Raw genomic sequence first — 23,358 nt, 5'->3', positions numbered from 1 at the left:
TTCAAATAATTTTATGTGGTTTGTATTATTTGTATTGCTTAGTTTAACTGACCATCTAGACCTAGCAGTCAGTTTGACTTGGCTCCACTTAGTAGACTAGTAATGAATCAGCATATTGATAGGGTATCATTTCAACCTTTCACTTTTTTTTCCTTTAAGAAGTCTTTAAAAGTTCTTTGTGATAATATTTCTAATGTTGTCTATAGCCTATTCGTATTGGCACAGCGGATTTTCTGTTACAGGTTCCATTAAGGCCTCCTTCTGAGCTGAAGAGGGGAGCTGGATATAGAATGCTAGATTAACCAAGCTGCACCCAGTTGTTGGTGCAGCCATGACAGAATTAGATACACTCGCACATAGACTTCTCAGATGAGACTGTCCACAGTGGATTTAATTCACCAGGAAAGCGTTTAGAGATATGCTGCATCCATATCTAGAGCTATTTTCCATAATAGGCCCACAGTGCTGCCAGTTTCTGGACAAGTTAGTCACACTCAATGCAGCAGGATCATTTCAAGCTCTCAGTATTGAATATCAATCAACCAGCTGTGCGTAGATGTGTGCAGCAAGTGTGCTTTGTTGACTCAAGCCTTCACATGAACAGCTGATGAAGCATGAGAGGGCATTGCCATTTTAGAGAATGGCTGGCTTCATTCCAAAAGTTGCTGTTGGTTATAGATTGCGGTCTGAGGGTCCACCTGTTAATAGTCATCTATGGTATTCAAACATTAACTTCTCCTGTGAGAACAGTCAAAGAAGAGATACAGCATAATCTTTCCCCACATCTTATTTCTTTTTTATTGGTTCTGAATTTTTATTATGCCACTCTATGTTCAAGTCCCTTCAGAAAATAAACCACTCAACTTGATCTGCAGCAGGCCATATTTGTCCACTGTTGTTGCTTGAGAAAATTTGACTATTAACATGTTTCATTATAAGAGAGGTTGTTTTATTTAATGAGTTCAGAGAGGAAGGTACATTAAATTGTCATTTGGATTGCCCTGTAGCTATAAGGTATTCAATGGCTTACTTGGCTGTTTTTGAAGTGTTATTTGTCTGTGCCTCTAGTTTAGTCTTTATATAAACTACTGAAATTGATCCAAGTTCAATCTGAAGTGTATTTGATTTTTTTTTATTTTGGGTGCACCTTCAAACTGGCTGCGTGCATTTGAAAGCAGAAAGGGAGGCAAGAAATTTAAACAAGGAAAGTTGTAAAGTCATTGTTAATTGATGTTATTACAATTAGAATTCCTACAGTGTGAAAACAGGCCATTTGGCCCAACAAGTCCACACTGACCCTCTGAAGAGTGTCCCACCCAGATCCGTTCCTGTACCCTATTACTCAACATTTACCCTGACTAATGCACCTAGCCTACACATCCTGAACACTATGGGCAATTTGGCATGGCCAGTCTACCCTTCCTGCACACTTTTGGACTGTGGGAGGAAACTGGAGCACCTGGAGAAACCCACACAGACATGAGGAGAATGTGTACACAGGCAGTCGCCTTAGGCAGGAATCAGAACCAGATCCCTGGCACTGTGAGGGAGCAGTGTTAACCATTCAGCCATTGTGCAGTTTAGAGCAGATAAAATGTCTGAACATTAACAGTGAAATGCTGCATTTTTTAAAAATTAAAATCATTACGTTGTGTACATTTCAAGCCATACCTGAATGGGTTCTATACTTTATTTCCATTTGAATTGATTTCACATGATACATTTGAATAGGCTGAGTATTGTGACAAAAAAAAGTTTTCTGGTTATGCTGTTATTATCCAGATTTTGATGCACAAAAGCTTGCCCCAGCTTGTATAGAGTTGGGACTCATTTACTGGAGTGATCTTTAATGCTGACATGTAATACCTGCAGTTGTTCAGACAATGTGCAGTCAGATCCAAGCATCAGCATGCAACTTTAGCTGATGATATAGTGTCTACATGTAATTATAAGTTGCATTAGATAGTAGAATTGTAATCCATTCAATGCTTGCAAGGATGTAGGTGGAGAAAAAGTTTGAGTAGGAACTAGGATGTAAAGGGCATTCTACTATCTCCTGGATATTAATTTACAGCATTTAAGAATTTACATAAGAGCTTGGAGCAGGAGTAGGCCTTCCAACCCTTCAAGCCTGATCCGCCACTCAGTAAGATCATGGCTGATCTTTTCATGGGACTCAGCTCCACTTACCCGTGCTCTCACCTTATCCCTTAATTCCTTTATTTTTCAACAGAAATCTATCCCAGCTTTACAAGTGTTTACTGAAGCTGTATCAACCATTTCCCTGGGCAAGGAATTTCACAGAATTACAACCCTATAAGTGAAGAAGTTCCTTCTCAATTCAGTCCTAAACCTGCTCCCCCTGATCTTGAGGCCATGCCCTCTTGTCTCAGTTTCACCTACCAGTGGCAACATCCTCTCTATTTCTATTTTATTGATTCCCTTCATATTTTATATGTTTCTATAAGATTCGCCCCCCCCCCCCCCCCACTCATTCTTCTGAATTCCAATGAATATAATCCCAGTCTACTCAGCCTCTCCTCATAAACTAACCCCCTCAACTCTGGAATCAACCTTGTGAATCTCGTCCGCACCCCCTCTAGTGCCATTACATCCTTTCTCAAGTAAGGAGACCAAAACTGTACACAGCTGCACTTTGTACAGCTGCAACATTACCTCTCTGCTTTTAAACTCAACCCTTTAGCAATGATGGACAAAATTCCATTTGCCTCCCTAATTACTTGTTGTACCTGCAGACGAACCTTCTGTGATCCATGCACAAGGACACCCAGATCCCTCTGCATAGCAGCATGCTGCAATTTTTTACCATTCAAGTAATAATCTTTTTTAATGTTACTCCTACCAAAATGGATGATTTCACATTTATTAACATTGTATTCCATCTGCTGGACCTTTGCCCACTCACTCAATGTATCTATGTTCCTCTGCAAAGTTTCACAGTCCTCTGCACACTTTGCACTGTCACTCATCTTAATGTCATCTGCAAACTTTGACACCACACACGGTCCCCAACTCCAAATTGTCTGTATAAATTGTAAATAATTGCAGTCCCAACACCGATCTCTGAGGCACACCACTAGTCACTTATCCCCACTCTTTGCTTCCTGTCAGTCAACCAATCCTCTATCCATGCTAATACACTACCCATAACACCATGCATCCTTATCTTATGCAGCAGCCTCTTGTGTGGCACCTTCTCAAACACCTTTTGGAAATCTAGGTACACTACATCTACTAGATCCCCATTGTCCACCTTCCTTGAAATGTCTTCATAGAATTCCAAAAGATTTGTCAAACATGACCTGCCCTTCATGAACCCATGATGCATCTGTCCAACTGGACAATTTCTTTCAAGATGCCTGGCTATTTCTTCCTTTGATAATAGATTTAAGTATCTTCCCCACTACAGACATTTAGCTAATAGATCTATAATTCCCCATCTTTGTCTACCTTCCTTTTTAAATAGTGAAATGTAAACAATTTATATTCTGGAGTAATAAACAGTCATGGCCTAATACCCTCAACTTGATTTGCTAAGTTTATTGAGCATTTTCATGTTGTGTTTGCAGGAGCCCAGCATTGTGCAATACTTCCCATATGGTCAACTCCTGTGTGGCTGTTAGAATCATAGAATCCCTGCAGTATGGAAAGAGGCTATTTGATCCGTTGGGTCTGCGTTGATCCTCTGAAGAACATCCCACGCAGACTCAACTCCCTATCCTATCCCCCATGACTGCTCCTTTATCCTGGCTTATCCTTCACATCCCTATTACTACAGACAATGTATCATGACCAATCCCCCTAACCTGCACATCTTTGGACTGAGAGAGGAAACCGGCAGAAACCTCCGCAGACACGGGGAGAATGTGCAAACTCCACACAGACACTCACTCAAGGCTAGAATCGAACCCGGCTCCCTGGTGCTGTGAGGTCACGGTAATAACCACTGTACCGCCCATGGAGCTCTGCCACATATTGCCTGAGTTCCTCAAAAAGGAATCTCAGTGACCCTGTTTGACAAATGGATTGTTTTTACCCCTCCCCCACTCTTTACAGATTTGTTTTTCAAATAAAAGCTTGTTTGCTTAACTTGTTTTCAATATTAGGACCCTTGCCTCTACCATTCTCTTTTTGAACCTGAAAGATCAGGCCATTTTCTGCTTATAAATAGAGGCCTTTCCCACGTTTGAAAAACATGCGGAGTGTTTCCTGGGGCTTGGGTTGGACCTTAATTGTCCTGTGTCATCAAAGCTTGACTTTCTGTAAATAAAAACTGCTTGGCAGCACTTCAAGGACTAGTTTTGTTACATGGGTGGTTTCCAAGATTGTAACAAGTTGTAACAGAACAGGTCATTTTCAATTATAAAGCAGTTTCCCAGAATATTGGCAGTACAAGACAGGTATACAACATGAGCAGCAGATTCTGTGATAATATTTACTTATACTTTAGGCTTCTGTGGAACTTAATGCTGGCATAGAGCACCTGCTGACAGCATGCTTCTGTACAATAAATTCTTATTGTTTATGCTACTTGCTGATTATGGTTGTCTGAGTTTGAATAAAATAAGGAGCATGTGTTAGTTTTAACACATAATTTTTCAAAGCTCCTTTGTCAGTGAGGAAGATTTTCTAAAAGTACAAAAGGGCCAATGGCCATGGACTGTCAGATGGAGTTTAATTTGGATAAATGTGAGGTGTTGTACTTTGGTAAGATAAACAAAGGCAGAACATTTATAATTATTGCTGGGCTCTGGAGAGTGTTATCAAATAGTGAGAACTAGGGATTCAGGTACATGGTTCCTTAAAGGTTGCATCACAAGTAGACAGGAAGATGAAGAAGGTATTTGGCACACTTACCTTCATTGCTCAGACCAGTGAGTATAGGAGTTGGGATGTCATGTTGCAATTGTACAGCACATTGGTGAGGCCACTTAGAATACTGATACAGTTTTAGTTGCCATGCAATAGGAAGGATATTATTAAACTGGAGAGGATGCAGAAAAGATTTACAAAGATTTTACCAGGACTGGAGGGTTTGAGTTACAAGAAAAGGCTGGATAGGCTGGGGCTTTTTTCTCTAGAGCTTAGAAGGTTTAGGGATGACCTTATAGAGCAGGAGTGGGCAATTAATTCTTCCAAGGGGCCACATGAGAAACCTAGATTGTGTTGGAGGGCCGAACCAACAATAAGTTGAACGTATTTCTGCTCAATATTAATTTTCTCCCATTGTAAAAAGTACTAAATTATATAGGTTTGCGCTGAAACTTATAATCAAAAGAATAAGGATATTCCGTTACAATAAAGATATGAAATTGTGGAGTAGGTCAAATATAGAAGAAATAAACAGTAAAAACAATAATTTCAGAATTTTATTTTATTTTTAACATGTTAATCTCACAAACCAATAATGAAAAGTTGTTTCATCATTGTTCAATATTACAAACAACAAACAACTCTATCTAAGTGCTTTTGATGTTTTTCAGTTCATTTTACTTGTTTAGTGAGAAAAATCCTGTCTGTTTTGGGCTTGAACAAGTGCATTGAAATCTGGTTGAATTTAGGGTGGGGGTTTGCTCGCTGAGCTGTAGGTTTGATATCCAGACGTTTCATTACCTGGCTAGGTAACATCATCAGTGGTGACCTCCAAGTGAAGTGAAGCTGTTGTCTCCTGTTTTCTATTTATATCTTTCTCCTGGATGGAGTTCCTGGGGTTTGTGGTGATGTCATTTCCTGTTCATTTTCTGAGGGGTTGATAGATGGTATCTCGATCAATGTGTTTGTTTATGGCGTTGTGGTTGGAATGCCAGACCTCTAAGAATTCTCTGGCATGCCTTTGCTTAGCCTGTCCCAGGATAGATGTGTTGTCCCAGTCAAAATGGTGTTTTTTTTCATCCGTGAGTAGGGTTACGAGGGAGAGAGGGTTGTGTCTTTTTGTGGCTAGCTGGTGTTTGTGTATTCTGGTGGCTAACTTTCTTCCAGGAAGAAAGTTAGCCACTAGGATACACGAACACCAGCTAGCCACAAAAAGACATGACCCTCTCTCCCTCATAGCCATACACACGGATGAAAAAAGCCACCATTTCGACTGGGACAGCACATCTATCCTGGGACAGGCTAAGCAAAGGCATGCCAGAGAATTCCTAGAGGCCTGGCATTCCAACCACAACGCCATAAACAAACACATAGATCTAGATACCATCTATCAACCCCTCAGAAAATGAACAGGAAATGACATCACCACAAACCCCAGGAACCCCATCTAGGACAAACATATAAATAGAAAGCAGGGGACAACAGCTTTGCTTCACTTGGAGGTTGCCACTGATGATGTTACCTAGCCAGGTAATGAAACGTCTGGATATCAAACCTACAGCTCAGCGAGCAAACCTACACCCTAAACCTCAACCTGAGCTACAAACCTTCACAAACCTTGCATCTGGTTGAATGTCTGAGGTGGATATGCGAAGGACAGCTGAAAGGTGATCACCAGCGATAGAGGATCCGTATTTGGATTTGTTGAACTTCATTACTGAGAATGTCTGTTTGCATATATAGGTAGATCCAAAGAGGACTACAATCTTCTGAGCATGTCTCCTCATGTGTGGAAAGTTCTCCTCTTTGAGGGAAGAGTAAAAATCGAGCAGTGAGACTGACCTAAAGTACTCTGCCAGAAGTGTGTCAGTCTGCAGGTCAATGGGTTCAAGCTGAACATCACTAGATGCATTCTCCACATTGCATGTAAATGGGGGAAAAAGATCATGTGCATTTCATTCTCAACCATTTTAAAGTCTTGAAATTGCCTTGGAAATTCACCATGCAGTGCTTCTAACATAGATGAGTACCTGTAGAGGTGACCAGCTAAAGGTGTGGCTTCCTGCGGTGTTAGCAAGTGCATGAGAATGTTGTCCCCCATTTGGCTTGAGAGAAGCTGCAACTTTCTCATCAAAGCCTTCACCAAGTTGTACATTTCAAGCACAAAAAGGCCCTTGCACTGCAGTTTCACATTTAGTTCATTCATAAATGCAGTCACATCAACAGCAAAACCAAGGTCTGCAATCCAGTCTGCATCTGAAAGCTGTGGAATGCCATTCCCTTTCTTCACACAGAAATCTTGAATCTCTTCTCTCCAGGTCCCATACACTTTTCAGCATTTTGCCCAGGCTGAGCCACCTGAGAGCTGTGTGGTAGCCTATGTCACAATGTTCAGTCTCATTTTCCTCCAAAAGTGCAACAAACTGCCTGTGATTGCCCTGATGAAGTTAACTACTTTAGTTACAACATTAACCACGTGGTTAATTATTAACACTGACTTACACAACACTTCCTGATGTATAATACAATGCAAAAATACCAATTTCTGTTTAGGGTCAATTTCTGTCACTTTATTCTGCATTCTGTTTAAGAATCCAACATTTTTTCCCACTTTTAGATTTGGACAACCATCCGTTGTCGCACCAGCCGGCTTGTCCCATTTTAGTCCCAACGTGTCCAAACATGCATTTATCTCCATGAACAAATCACTTCCAGTTGTTCCTTTCATTGACAGCATGGCTGCCAGCTTCTCCATGATTTTAAAGTCCGTAGTTATCCCACGTACGAAGATGAGTAGCTGGTTTGTGTTATGTATGTCTCAGCGCTCATCCAAAGCCAAAGAAAAAGTGTTAAAGTTGACTGCTCTGTGCCGCAGCTGATGCTCCAGATTTCTCGCGATGTCCCCAATCCTTCTCGTTACAGTGCGTCGGGAGAGGGGCACATTCTCAAACGCCTCCTTTTTCTCCGGGCATATTAGTTCTGCAAAGTCCAATAAGCATTCCTTAATAAACTCTTCATCAGAAAAATGTTTACTGTTTCTGGTGATTTTGTATGATATGACATAGCTTGTCTTGGCGTGAGCTTACACTTACAGGGCTCGCCAGCAAGCATCACTTTTACCTGTTCTCACACACACATGCACATACACGTAAATTTAAAAAAAACATCCTTTTCAAAACAAAAGCTAACACAGTTGTATTGCGTGCATAGCGTAAATACTTTTTCATTTATGTTCTAATTTAAGATTGACTTCATGTGGGCCACAGGAACAACCAAAGGGCCAGATATAGCCCACGGGCCGTAAAATGCCCAGATCTGTTATAGTGGTTTATAAAATCATGTGGGGTATGGATAAGATAAATAGCAAAGATCTTTTCCCTCAGTTAGGGGAGTTCAAAACAAGTGCACATAGGGTTTAAGGTGGAGGGGAAGCATTTAAAAGGGATCTGAAGAGCAACTGTTTCACACAGAGGGTTTTTCATACATGGAATGAGCTGCCAGAGGAAGTGGTTGGTGAGGGTATGGTTACAACATTTGAAAGGCATTTTGACAAGTACGTGAATTGGTACATGGCGGATATGGGCATTTAGTTTGGGGAAACTTCTTGTGCATGGACGAGTCAGGCAGTTTCTGTGCTGTATGTCTTCCTCACTAAAAATGAATTTAAAATACATTTCCAGTACAAAAAACCTTGACTGATTGTCATAGTTAATTGATCTATGTTCAATTATGTTAATTTGTACACTGATCTTCACTAACTGTACACAATTGCTCATGCCAATGTAATCTGTGATCTCATGGTTCAGCATATACCCTACTCTATCATTATTGTTAAGAAAGTGTATCAATCCTGGTTACTCCATTATAACCCGCAATGGTCATGATCCTGGTTCAACTTATAGCTCAGAAAGTAAAAAATGAGGTCTGCAGATGCTGGAGATCACAGCTGCAAATGTGTTGCTGGTCAAAGCACAGCAGGTTAGGCAGCATCTCAGGAATAGAGAATTCGACGTTTCGAGCATAAGCCCTTCATCAGGAATCATGATGAAGGGCTTATGCTCGAAACGTCGAATTCTCTATTCCTGAGATGCTGCCTAACCTGCTGTGCTTTGACCAGCAACACATTTGCAGCAGTTATAGCTCAGAAAGTCATGACAGAAGTAGCACAATGCTGACCTAAAAATGATTCTATGAGGTGTTAATCTGGTGAAATCAATAAAAGGACAACATAGGTGTTTCTCATTCCTGATGGAGGGCTTATGCCCAAAACGCCAATTCTCCTGCTCCTCGGACGCTGCCTCACTTGCTGTGCTTTTCGAGCGCCACACGTTTTGACTCTGATGTCCAGCGTCACTTTCTCCTGTTAAAGCAGTGATCGACAGAGCCAAGAATCCCACACAAATGGATCAGATCTAAGTTCTGCAGTTCTGCCACTTTTGGCCATGAATGGTGATAGACAATGAACAACCCACGGGAGGAAGAGGCTACACAAATATACCCATCCTCAGTTATGGGAGACCTTGGCTCATCATTACAAAAGAAAAAGCAGAAAGTTTCACAACAATCTTCAGCCAGGAGTGCTGAATGAATGATCCATCTTAGCCTCCTTTTGAGGCCCCCCAACATCATGAATGACAATTGTTAGTCAATTTGATTCATTGCATATGACATTACAAAATAGTTGGAGGCACTGAATTCTGCAAAGGTGATGGGCAACAGGACTGAAGACATGTGCTTCAGAACTTTTCACACTTTTGGCCAAGCTGTACTACTGCAGCTACAACATTGGCATCCATTCAGTCAAGTGGAAAATAGCCCAGTATGTCCTGTACACAAAAATCAGGACAAATCCAACTCAGCCAATTACTGCCCCATTAGTGTCTAATTAGTAAAGTGATGAAAGCTGTCATCAACAGTGCTATCAAGCAGCACCTACTCAGCAAAAACCTTCTCACTGACATTGAGTTTGGGTTCAACCCCTGATCTCATCACAGCCTTGGTTCAAACATGGACAAAAGAGTTGAGGTGAGAGTGACAGACTTTGACATCAGGGCCTCACTTGACTGAGTGTGGCATCAAGGAGCCCTATCAAATCTGAAATCAATGGGTATCAGGGGGCAAACTCTTTCCATGAGTTGGATAGGATAGCACATAGGATAATGGTCGTGGTTGTTGGAAGCCTGTCATCTCAGCACCAGGACATCTCTGCAGGAGATCCTCACGATAATGTCATAGGCCCAACCATCTCCAGTCTAATCTAGACTCTGATCTCCAGCATCTGCAATCCTCACTTTTGCCCCACCATCTCCAGCTGCTTCATCAATGATCTTCCATCCATCATAAAATCAGAAGTGGGGATGTTTGTTGCTGACTGCACAATGTTCAGCCCCATTTGTAACTCCTCAGGTAGTGAAGCAGTGGATATTCCAATGCAGCAAGACCTGAAAAATGGAAAGTTACATCCATGCCACATAAATGCCAGGCAGTGACTATCTCCAATAGGAGACCATCTAACCACCATCCCTTGATATTCAATTACGTTACCATCAAGAATCCCCACCCTCAACATTCCTGAATTACCATTCACCAGAACCTGAACAAGACGAACCATAGAAATACACCAGGCTCTAAGACCAAGTTAGAGGCTAGGAATACTGTAATGAGTAGCTCACTTCCTGATTCTTCAAAGCCTGTCCATTATCTGTAAGGTACAGGACAGGAATATGATGGAATACTGTCCACTTAGAATCATACATATCGGAAACAGTCTCTTCAGTCCAACCTGTCCACATCATCCAGACATCCCAATCTGACCTAATCCCATTTGCCAGCATTTGGCCCATATCCCCCTCAGCCCTTCGTATTCATATACCCATCCAGATGCATTTTAATATTGTAATTGTACCAGCATCTACCACTTCCTCTGGCAGCTTGTTCCGTACAAGCACCACCTTCTGTGAAAAAAAACAACCCCTCAGCTCCTTTTTAAATCTTTTCCCTCTTACTTTAAATCTATGTCATCCTAGGAAAAAGATCTTGGCTATTCACCCATGCCCCTCTTTCAGAGAGAAAAAAGCCCCAGCCTATTCGGCCTCTCCCTAAAACTCAAATCCTCCAACATCCTTGTAAATCGTTTCTGCACACTCTCAAGTTTAACAGCATCCACCCAATTGAAGGGTAGCCAGAATCGTACACTGTATTCTGAAAGTGCCCGCAACTTGATGTTCCAACTCCTACATCAATGTTCTGACCAATGAAGGCAAGTGTGCCAAACACTGCATTTTTCCACTGATGAGTACCACTTTAACAATGCTCAAGAGGCTTGACACCATCCATGTCAAAGCAGCCCTCTTGACTGACTCCACATCCACAAACATTCAATCTCTTCACCACTGATGCTCGATACTTAGTTACAAGATGCACTGCAGAAATTCACCAAAGCTCCTTAGATGGCATTTTCCAAACAAGCATCATCTGGAAATACAAGGGCTGCAGATACGTGAGAGTACTACTACTTGTAAGTTTCCCTCCAAGCCACTAACCATCCTGACTTTGAAATATAACACTGTTCCTTCATGTCATTGGGTCAAAATCCTGGAACCTCCATCCCTAGTAGCATTATAGGTCTACCTGCAGCATATGGACTGCAGCCGTTGCAGAAAACAATGCATCACCACCTTCTCAAGGGCAACTAGGGACAGGCAATGAAAGGTACCTAAGGGCAACTTTTTCACACAGGGGATGGTGCATGTATGGAATGAGCTGCCAGAGGAAGTGGTGGAGGCTGGTACAGTAACAACATTTAAAAGGCATCTGGATGGGTATATGACAAGGAAGGGTTTAGAGGGATATGTGTCAAATGCTGGCAAACGGAAATTTGGTTGCATGAATGAGTTGGACTGAAGGGTCTGTTTCCATGCTATACAACTCTGACTCTATGATTCATTGTACTTGGCAAAATACAAATATTCCACACCCTTGCTGCAGTTTGTCAGTTTGTTCTTACTGTGCAGAATTTGATTTTCCACCTTTTGTCAAATTGTCACTCTTGTCAGATTTGAACTTGATTTTTGTTGGCAGCCATTGGAGAAATCAAGGTGCAGCAATAAATAGTTATCCTCTTGTATAATTAGCTTATATCTGTGCCATAAAAAATAAACAATGAAAGCAAGGGGTGTTGTGATAGTTATATATTGGTAATATTTGCCATTAATCATGCACTATTCATCCATTCCTCAGCTTCAAATGATGCCTTCTAATATAGATTTGGGAGACTAAAATTCTCGCCAGAATATTTGAACTTGTAAATGAGTAGAAGTAAATTTACTTTTATCAGTTGAGCTGTTTTGAACCTCAGGAGCATGAGCGGTTTTCTGGTCGGGCTTGAAATTAGCTGAAGGTCAGATTCTCTGAGTTATTAATTAATTAATTATCTCCCTGGAGAAATGGAGTTTGTGAAGACAATTTTTCTGCAAGGGAGGATGGTGTGCCTTGGCTTTTACTGATTGCTGCTGCTCATCTGATCTGTCTCACTTCCTTCTTTTATTTTCTGTGCTTTTCAAGTCACCCAAAACAAGAGAGCCTCTCACTGAATATTTGTTTTCTAATTTATACTTGCAACAGTTTAAAAAGTCAGCCAAAAGCTTAAGCCAGAATCAAGATACAAAAGTTGACATGTAGCAGCATTTAAAATAACATTCAGAGCAAGTGTGAGGTAAGTTAACAATTCCTGGAATTCTTTTCAAAGCCCTGATGGACTATTCTGTCAGTGCTGACATTGTGCAGCCAGTATTCAAACCATTGTACATGAGTAAACCTATCAAACTTCAAGGCAGAGGTAAGTGGACTGCTACTTAGCGTTGACACTTTTCTATTTTATTGCTTGCTAATTATAGGGCCTTCTTGTGTTTAAAGCTTAGCGTGAGGTCCATTTAGTTGTTACCTGTTTTGGAAACAGATACAATAGGAACAAATTCTCATATTATGAACATTCTAGTATTTTTTTAACATAAGTGGGAATTATTTGCTGTTTTGAGCCACTGCCTTCCACTAGAGTATGCCATCATGATAATTGCTAAAGGCATGGGGCTACTCCACACTGTCAGAAGGAAAATAATCCACTCTAGTGTATGGCATTCAGCAACTGGCATATGTTGTTGTTACAGTAAATCCTCACATAAGCTACACATTCCTGTCTTTAAAGACACATAGCATGAGTTATTCCTGATGCATGAGAATAGCCATACGTTGTGATTTTGTTTTTGATTTTTGCATTGCTCGTTGATTTAATTTTTAGCAGAAGAAAAAATAAAATAGAGGATATAAAAACATTTTGATGATAATGACAAGTATGCATTTAATATATTTTTCTGATTTTTGATTTCCGACATTTATAGTGTTTTGCTGTTGTTCACTAAGTGTATTTGTTTGGTATTCTACTGTCAACTATTTGGATAAAAGAACATTAAGCTATTGAACTTAAATTTCCTGTAAAGCTGCGTTAAAGTCAATATGATTCTAAAATGTCTTGAACCTTTCAGGAAAAGGCTAGTCTTCTTTAAAAGGCAGAATTACAGTGGGCTGCAAATTTACAAAAAAAAAATTTAAATCTTCTCAGTGATCTGAAATAAATAATTTTACATGTTCAACAAACAGACTACTTTTGAATTTCAATATTCAAAATTATTTGAAGCCAATCTGTTTTTAATTTCACTGCTGTAAGAACTGTCTAAGAGGTTTTGCTAAATTTAAGGTCTGCAAATTTCCCATTGAGATTTCAACTCAATGTGCTCCAAAAGTAGAGAATGTGATAGACACGTCAGTCTGGGGGAACACTCAGCAGGTCTGGCAGCATCAGTGGAGAGAGTTCATGTTTTGAGTCCAGTGACCCTCCTTCATGTTCAGAGGGCATGTCTCCAAAATCCACCATAATAACTGGTGGAATTTAAATAAAGTTAGTTAACCATAAGAACTACTATTGAAAGTTGTAAAAGCCCATTTGGTTCACTAATGGTGAAAGAAATCTGCCACCCTTACCAAGTTTGGCCTACATGTGACTCCAACATCACAGCAATGCCTCAGGACTCTTCAGGGCTTCGAGATGGTCAAGAGATGCTGGCCTTGTTGGTGACATTCACGTTGCATGAATGAAAAATAAATTACACTTTGAAGTAGAGGACTGCTTCAAATTAGTGGACTATTCTTTAAATAAGTAAATTATACTTTTGTAAATGGTGCACGGCCAGCAATTTTAACTTCATGACCGAGTGGAAAAGCAGCAATAACTACCCTGACAGGTCAGAGCTGTCAAGAATGAAGCAATGACCTGAAATGAGATGCAAGGGGATTACTTTTGCTTCAGGGTTTTTTTTGTGTTCAAGGAGAAGCAGGAATGCTTCTCTTGGAGTCACCAGGAATCCTTGGGCATTCCCTGTTCTAGTATTCAACCTCAAACACACCACATTCCCTCCATTTCCAATTTACTATGCCAGAGTAACATAATTTTAATGAACAGTCAGCTGTTTGCATTACAACCACCACCTGCAGTTTTTGTCAGGATGTGAAAATAGGGGCAGTCCATTCAGCCCACTGAGTCTACTCCACCATTCAACACCATCTTGAGTCCATACTCCCATTTTCACCTCTTACCCCTCAATACATTTAACCTCTAGAAATTTATCTTTATTTATTTATTTAGTAAATACATTCAGTGATTTGACCTTCACAACATTCTGTGATAGAAAATTCCACCCGGAAGTCAAAAAAGAAAAGCCTATTCTGCCATTCAATGACATCATGGCTGATCTATTTATGTTCTGAATTCCACATTCACATCTGCTCCCAATATCTTCTCTATCTGTCCCGTATTCAATCAGCCCTCTTCCACCATCATCTGAAGTTTGCAAATTGACACAACCTTCCAAGAGGACTATAAATTTCCTCATCTGTATCCTAAAAGAATGAGTCCTCGTGCCCCCAGTACTGGATTTGCCGTCCAAAAGATAGCATTGTTTCCACAGCCACCTTGTCAAGACACGACAGTTTCTTATACACTTTAATCAAGTCACTCCTCATTCTTCTAAATTCCAGTCAAAATAAATCTAGCCTGGCTAACTTATCATCACAAAGCAACCCACTCATTTGAGATATCAATCTTATAAACCTCCTGAGAACCATAATCAATTCTACCCTCAAATAAGAAGTCCAAAATTGCAGTCAGTATTCAAGATGTGTTCTCAACAATGCCCTGTATAGTGAAGCATAGATTGCTCAATGTAATGTTCAATGCCATCCCTAATAAAGGGTAAAAACTCATTAGCCTTGATTAAAATGGGACAAGCCTGCCACTTCTAAACTGGATTTATTCAGTTCCCATTTGGGAGTGTAATGTGGCCTAGGACTTTGCTTATTATGTATGAAAACAAACTCAGGCTGTTGAAAGAACAATCAGTAAATACATTTAAAGATTGTGATTGCAATACCAATCCATCAACCCATCTCTTGTTTTAAATTGACTTGTTGGAATAGTCCATTAACTGTTGCTGTTTAGTAGCTGATTTAATGCATCCCATCTGACCTCTTGGAAGCAAAGAAAAATGATTTAGTATGCATCTGGCGAGCCTTCTACAATGCTATATCTTTAAATAGCAAGCAGCTGTGTCCTTCTACAATAGCAAGGGATGCAGAGATGATATACTCTTCATCTGTTGTCAATGCTATGGGGCTTTCATTCCCATACCTAGACCTAATGTCACAGCATGTCTCAATTTTGAAGCAATAGTCATTCAGCTGCAGATCTTTCTGCAGGAGCTCTACCACCAGTTTGGAGCTTGTCATGGATAGGCAGTATCATATGTTAAGGACATTACTCTAAAGAATAAGAGACTGCAAAGCCAAAAAAAATCTTTTGAGGACTGAGGGAAGTAACAGTAGGCCACAATTGAGCCTTCTCTTGCAAAAAGCAACATGCTCAGACCTTTCACTAATTGCTAGTCCTCTCCCAGCAGCTCCAGTGTGGAGGTAAAGTGGGTAATGGATCAGTTACAAAAGGCTAAGATATAGACCACTGGATCCTAACTTTTTGTTGGCAGTTTCATCTGATGAGCAGATAAGCAGCAGTCTTACTACCTCAGGGAGGGGAGTGAAGATAAAGTTTGAAGTGGAATCATGAACATTGTTACTCCTCTTTTTGCATAATAAGAAAGCATGGATAAGGTGGATAGTTGGAATCTTTTTTCCCAGGGTGGAAATATCAAATATTAGGGAGCATAGGTTAAAAATGAAATGGGGAAAGTTTAAAGGAGATGTGCGAGGTAGGTTTTTATTTTACACAGAGGGTGGTGGGTGCCTATAACACACCACCAGGGGAGGTGGTAGAAGCAGATACGATAGCAACATTTAAGAGACATTTGGACAGACACACAACAGCTCACCACCACCTTCTCAAGGGTACCTAGGGACAGGCAATAAATGCTAGCCATACAGCGATGCCCTCTTCCCACAAATGAATAAAAAAAGAATGAAAATGTAGATAGTCTAATTAGTACATTTGTAGATGACATGGAAATTAGTGGAGTTGTAGTTAGTGAGGAAGATCATTAAAGAATACAGTGGGAGAAAAATCATTTTTCTCAGGAGAAAAAAATGGCAGATGAAGTTTAATCTGGACAAGTGTGAGATGATGCATTTTGGGTCATCAAATACAAGATGAATGTATACAGTAAATGGCAGGATGTTTTGGAGGAGCATTGACAGAAACAGGGATCCTGGGAAGCGAGTGCATAGCTCCCTGAAAGAGGGAACCCAAGTTGATAAGGTGGTAAAGAATGCACATGGCATACTTGCCTTCATTGGGGCATTGAGTATAAAGTTGGCAAGTCATGTTGCAGCTGTATAAAACTTTTAGTTAGGCCACATTTGGAGTATTTTATGTAGTTCTGGTCACCAACCTGCAGGAAGGATTGGAAGGCTTTGGAAAGGGCGCAAAAGAGGTTTATCAGGATGTTGCCTTGTGTGGACTGTATTTGCTATAAAGAGAGGGTGGACAAACTTGGATTGTTTCCACTGGAGCGTCAGAAGCTGAGGGGGTGTCATGTTAGAAGTATATAAAATTATGAGAGACACAGATAGGATGGATAGTCAGATCCTTTTTCCCAGGATGGAAATATCAAATACTACTAGGAATAGTTTTAGGTTGAGACAGGGCAAGTTTAAAGGAGATGTGCAAGCCAAGATTTTGTTTTACACAAGAGAGTAGTGGATGCCTATAACACACTGCCAGGGGAGGTAGTAGAAGCAGATACAAGAGCAACATTTAAGAGACATTTAGACAGACACATGAACAGAGAGGGAATAGAGGGGTATGGACCACATGCAGGTAGGTGGGATTAGTTCAGACTGGCACAGTAGTTGGTATAGACACAATTGGCCAAAGGACTGTTCCTACGCTCTACTGCTCTATGTTCTCGATTCGAAGTGCCGATTAGGTTTGTAAATAAAGAAGAAACCATATCAATGGCGTAATTTGTTATCATAGGCTTATAAAAGTTGCACTAACTGAACCAGAAATTACTGGAGAAACTCAGCAGGTATGGCAGCATCTGTGGAGAGAAAGGAAAGTCAGCATTTCAGGTTCAGTGACCCTTCAACAGTTCTAGAGTTTCATATAACATTAGCAGCATTAATACTCATTAAAAATTTATTTCCTATTGAGGCAGTATGAATGTTTTTATTATATAGCTATTGAATATTCCACTTAGCATTTTCAACCAAGTACTAAATGGGAGCTTTGAAGATCCTAATCTATTGTAAATTTTGCAGATTATTTGATATTTAATTTAAATGTTGCCATATGAAAAGCAGCAAAACCCTCAATTTCATTGTTATATCATAAAATACAATACTTAAATAAAACATAAAAGCTTGTTTTTCTCTTAGCACTTTTGATATTTACAAAACAAAATATATGGTGTCAGTAACTGATCAATTCCAGTTTCTTGGAATAGAACATGTAGAATAATTAAAGTATAATTCTGAACTGTTGACAATATTGCTTACACAGCAAACATCAGCTTGTTGTTTACTGTGAACGTGAAATATTCACTTGATTAATGTTCTTCTTTCAGAAGGAACTCCATGCAAAGTAAGGAAATTGTCTTTTTTTTTATAAAAATGTGGTTTGCCTCATTCTACAACTATCTAAAACTTTGGGTGACTAACATATCTGAACTGAAACTGCATGATGTTGCATGCTATTAATGTATGTCCTTAATAAGTGAAACTAACTTGCTGTGGCTAACTTGCAGGAATTTTACATGGACTCATATTGTGTTTCATCTTTCAATTGCATGGATACTTGCTTTGAGCCCACACTTCTAATACAACTGAGGTGGCACTGTGGGTTGTCAAACTAACTTTTCAGCTGAAATCTTAGCCTCAAATCGGAACTAATAAAGCAAAATGAGTTAAAATCTCCTCTCTGCTGACTCAGTCGATCTTATATGAAATATATTTCTGCAATATTCACTTCCTAATGAGCAATGATCCTGAGAATAACCTTTCAGCAATCTCATGGGGTGAAGTCACAGTGATGGTAGATGCAGAAAAGAGAAATAGCAATGATGTAACCAGAAATAAACTTGTTAGTTTAGGACATAATTTGGAGACATTTTGTTGGGACAGCGTTGAAGGAAGAGTATGTTTTATCAAATGGGAATAAAACTTACAGGTGAGTAAAAATGCCACAAAAGTTGAAAAATATTCCAGCACTAATGCACAACAACTTTTATGCATATAAAAGTACATTACATTTAATTTTCAATATAATCTGATGATCAACACTGTGCAGATATAATATAGCCATTGTTTCTGCCAAAAAGGCAACCTTGTGTAAAACTAGGCTTGAAAATTCACGTCTATTACTTTTAGAGGGACAGCAGCTTCACTGGGCTTTTTCACACCATCTTAACAAGCCACCTGTAACATGGTGAGCGGAATTTAATTTCTTTCTATTTAAAATGTTAATTTTGTTTTGACAGTGCATTCATCTATTAGGAGGTGGCTGCAGAGTTGCCAGCTGTTTATTTTTTGCATGATGTGTTATTTCCTACTTTGCTTCTATTGAACATACAATGACAGACACACCTAAGTACTTTAGAGAAATCTATTTTAATAGAGATGTTTCATTGAGTTTGTTACTCTGGCAGTGTGAATCCACTGAATTTTTAATTGTTTTTGTCCTACTGGGGTGGAGACTTTTTTTAACTTTGTCTTACATTATCTATCTTTTGAATTAACTAAACCTTAAAATAGCACTCTACTGTCAAGGATTAATCTTTGACAGGGCTGATATTACAACCACTCAATTAACTTGAGTCTCAGTTAACTTGATGGGTGATTTGATTGTATTCTGATAGGAAATATACCTATATTTCCTTGTAGATATTTATCTCATGAAATAACATTTAAGGAAGCAACAAAAGCTGTGGGGGTCATTTCCTCACAGCCCTATCATGACAACTGAAGTTACACAAGTTGGTCTTGTACTTTAAAGTGTGATCAGCTCATTAAAATATATTTTTCAGATCCTCCCATGTTCAGTGTAGGGCATGATGGGAGCACCAGGTGGGTGGGGCTTGGACTACCAGACATCAATATGCAACTCCTGGCTGACGAGAATCATTGCAATTTTTCATTTTAAAAAGTGAGGAACATTTAATTGTCCTTTAAAGAGTTGGCTTCTGGAAGCCAAGGGGAGAGGAAGAAAAAGAAAACTTTACTATAGGGAGTCAGCATTTTTTTTATTTTAAAGCTAACTATGCCCTGAAGAGAATTTCAAAATATGTGTTTGATATTAGGAGCATTGCTTTGTAATCATCATCTGCATTTTCATTCAATGTCCCCTAATTTACTTGAGGCATGGGATTTTGATAAGCTGTGCCTCCTGAATTGCATTTCTATATAACCATTCCATTGGATACAAAATAAGATCCAGCCTCTACCCTTGACAATATGGAGCTTCCACACTCAAAGCATTGCAGTCATTGCTTGGAGAGCAATTGAGTAATAGTATCAATGGCAACAATCTGGATTACATGCTGCAATTTATATAGGCAAAATACTACAAGCTATTATGCAGGTAATGGTAGTGCATCATAAACAGAGGTGTGATTCATTCTAGTCAGTAGTGCTAGTGGAATGAAATGACATTCAATTTGGTTGCACTTTCACTAGAAGTAATAATTCACATATATATATCCAGGTTTGTTTATGATGTCAGACCATTTAATGAATGTAAGAATTCACACTCCTATGTCACATTATAATAAACTGCTAATTGTATTGCTTTTAAAGAGATAGGATTGTTTCTTGATTTATGAGGAATAGAAAGCTCTCAGAAGTTATTTGTTGTTTCAATGTTTTGATATTTTTCTTCTTTTATTACCAGGAGTAACATGTCAAAGTGAAAAAGGAGGCAATTCTATATTCCTGGAACCAAACTGAATTCATAAAATGTAACTATTTTCCTTAAATCTTGAAGTTGGTTAATATTTTACCCAGACATGATCAAGCTAATTCTCCAGAAAGAGTGATTTTACAATAAAACTATAATATTCTAATAAAGGGATTCAAATGCTTTCAAAATTGTAATGTGACATGAAAAACAATACTACTGCTTTTTTTAGGTGATTGTGTTTCAATTTAAACCAATGCAACATGGGAACAAATCAGGTTCAAAACCTTGTAAAATAAGAGGCTTTAAATTTTACACTTTTTTATGTTATAGATGTAATATTATGTTCACTGTATTTCAGTTATTTTCTCAAAAATAAATTTGAAGAATGATACTAGGTCTTTAAATTGTGTAGAGTGTGGTTTATTTATGTTGCATTTGGTTTGTAAGTAAATGTCTTTTTTCCAATAAAAAGTTGTGTAAGGACAAATTACCCTGTGCAAATTTTCAAGACAAGTATATCAACATCAAACCTAAAGTGTGTACCAGCCACTTACACAGCAAACACACTACATGTGGTTCAAGGAATTGGCCATGTCTGAAAGAGGACAGTTGGATAGTGGGGGGGTCAAAGGAGATTATGGTACTGTCAAAGTCACTCAAGTGGCTTGCCTGATTCCATGGGTTTTGGCCATGGTCAGCAAGATATTCGGTCCTGCCAGAGTTCAGAGATCTGCGTCCTTGCATCCAGAGAATTAGGCCATGATCAGTCTTGTAACTCTAGTGCAACTAGTCTGGGTAATAGGTAGACTGGTCAGGGTGCTGTGGAGCATTATTCCCTGTAGCTGCTTGGAGCAACATTATTTCCTATAGCAGCTTTGGAAGTTGCTGTGCACACCCATCTCAGAGCAGGAAAACAATTAGTGGGAAATTAGCTTTTCAACCCAGGGAGTGGGCTGTGCTCTGTTGGCTGCTTGACCAAGCCAATCTGGAGTTGGGCCCTGGTCACTCCTGGGGATTTGCACAATAATGCTCATGGGGCTTATCAAGGAGAAACCATGGGGTATGGGGAAAGTGGGCAACTCAATCCTCAGAAAGTGATTCATTGGACTGACTCACTGAGGATTTGATGACAGTATGAGGCAACAATTTGAGATAGAAAGCAGTGTCAACCAGGGCTGGCATTTCTGAAATATATTTCACAATTATCAGTGGAAGACAATGCTTCAGAGCTGCCAGATTCACACACCGACCTGTAAACATTGAAGAAAATAGCCTGTGACATGCAGTCATGGCTTTCCTTTGGGGTGGATGGGGGTCTAACACAATAGCATATTGGAAGAATTCCACTCCTGCAATGTAGCAATGACACATTGATCGTGAAGCATACATTTGGATAAAGTGACACATCTTAGAGCTCCTTATCAAGGCATGACATTGATGTCCTTGCAGAGTGTCCATGCTCAGGACATATCACAAGACTTCATTGTTATTGATGTGAGGGTTTCAGAATATTGTTCATGAAATACTTCTCTTTCTGTCATTTTGAATCCTCACAGTTTGAAAACAGGCCCTTCAACTCAACAAGTCCACAGCGACCCTCCAAAGAGTATCTCACCCAAACCCATTTCCTATTACTCTACATTTGCCCTTGACTAATGTACCTAACCTACACATGCCTGAACACAATGAGCATGGCCAATTTACCTAACCTGCACATCTTTGGATTGTGTGAGGACACCGGAGCACCCAGATTAAACCCACACCAACATGGGGAGAATGTGCAAACTCCACATAGATAGTTGCCAGAGGCTGGAATCAAACCTGCGTCCCTGCCACTGTGAGGCAGCAGTGCTAGCCACTGAGCCACCATGCCATTCAACACAGATTATCTACACGGTGACTGAAGTCATTGCAGCATTCCTCCAAATGTGAAGACAATGTAGAGGAAACACAGTTACAACATCATCAGCAAGCTCGGCAAGAGCAGTAAACTCCAGTGGCCATCACATAACCTATAGATAGAGAGGGAGGAAATGATCATCTAAATAGAGCGGAGAAGAATAATACAACCCTGTATCTACAGACCTCACTGCCATTTTCCACAGATCAAGGAAACCAAATGGAGATACTGATTAAAAATGTTCCAACCCATCATCAACAAATAGAATCATGGCTGGAAAAGGATGTACACTCAGAAGGACTGTGTGTCATCCCATCCCAGTGGCTGTCACAGCCTCACTTCAAGGACTAGCTAGTATCTCCCAAGTCTTCACACGTAAATGCATCAGAATATTGTCAATGTCATTTTCTCCAGGCTTGAGCAGCACGGTGGCTCAGTGGTTTGCACTGCTGCCTCACAGTGCCAGGGACCAGGGTTCGATTCCAGCCTCTGGCAACTGTCTGTGTGCAGTTTGCACATTCTCCCCGTGTCTGAGTGAGTTTCCTACAGGTGCTCCGGTTTCCTCCCACAATCCAAAGATGTGCAGGTAAAGTGAATTGGCCATGCTAAATTGTCCATAATGTTCAGGGATATGTAGATTAGATGCATTAGTCAGGGGTAAATGTAGAGTAATAGGGTAGGGGAATAGGTTTGGATGTGATACTCTTCAGAGCGTCGGTGTGCACTTGTTGGACCAAAGGGACTGTTTTTACACTGTAATGATCCTTCTAAATTCTAAATCAAAGCTGCAACATGTTTCTCCCTCATGACAAAGGAAGTCATGAAGCCTGGGCTGTGGAATTCTCAACCATCATTGGCTTATTCCAAGTGACCAGGGCTATAGACTTCATTGCTTTGAGAGCATGTCACAACCAGCCTGTAGAGTTCATTGACAAATAAAAATATACAGTCCATCACTGGTCAATGTATTTGTGACTATCAATGCCAGCTTTTGGAGGCCTGCACTTGGTATCCAGGGACATACCATGATGTGTACATATTAAATAACTCAAAGCTTCCAGCTGACTACTTCCAGAGTGCTTGGGTCACACAAAAATAGATACTGCGAGACATGGGATAACCCCTTCATGCACAGCAGATGACAGTTTTGCAAAGCCTCAGACTGATGGAG

General features: G+C 39.9%; 1 protein-coding gene across 12 annotated transcripts in view; it reads left to right on the top strand.

The window, feature by feature from the left end:
• Positions 1–20,691, top strand: part of LOC132828406 (ladinin-1-like) — a 157,200-nt gene extending 136,509 nt beyond the window's left edge. For 9 of the 12 annotated variants that reach the window (XM_060845483.1, XM_060845476.1, XM_060845480.1 and 6 more), the window contains 3 exons: positions 17,958–17,974; positions 18,760–18,817; positions 20,279–20,691. In XM_060845483.1, coding sequence (XP_060701466.1) covers positions 17,958–17,974; positions 18,760–18,799 — 57 coding nt within the window. In that variant the 3' untranslated portion in view covers positions 18,800–18,817; positions 20,279–20,691. The remainder of the gene's footprint in view (positions 1–17,957; positions 17,975–18,759; positions 18,818–20,278) is intronic. The other 3 variants (XM_060845477.1, XM_060845479.1, XM_060845478.1) reach the window with 3 other exon arrangements.
• The last annotated feature ends 2,667 nt before the right edge of the window (positions 20,692–23,358 follow it).

Source organism: Hemiscyllium ocellatum, chromosome 26 (genome assembly GCF_020745735.1).
Source record: "Hemiscyllium ocellatum isolate sHemOce1 chromosome 26, sHemOce1.pat.X.cur, whole genome shotgun sequence".
NCBI lineage: Eukaryota > Metazoa > Chordata > Chondrichthyes > Orectolobiformes > Hemiscylliidae > Hemiscyllium > Hemiscyllium ocellatum.
This window is presented reverse-complemented; position numbering and strand designations above follow the sequence as displayed.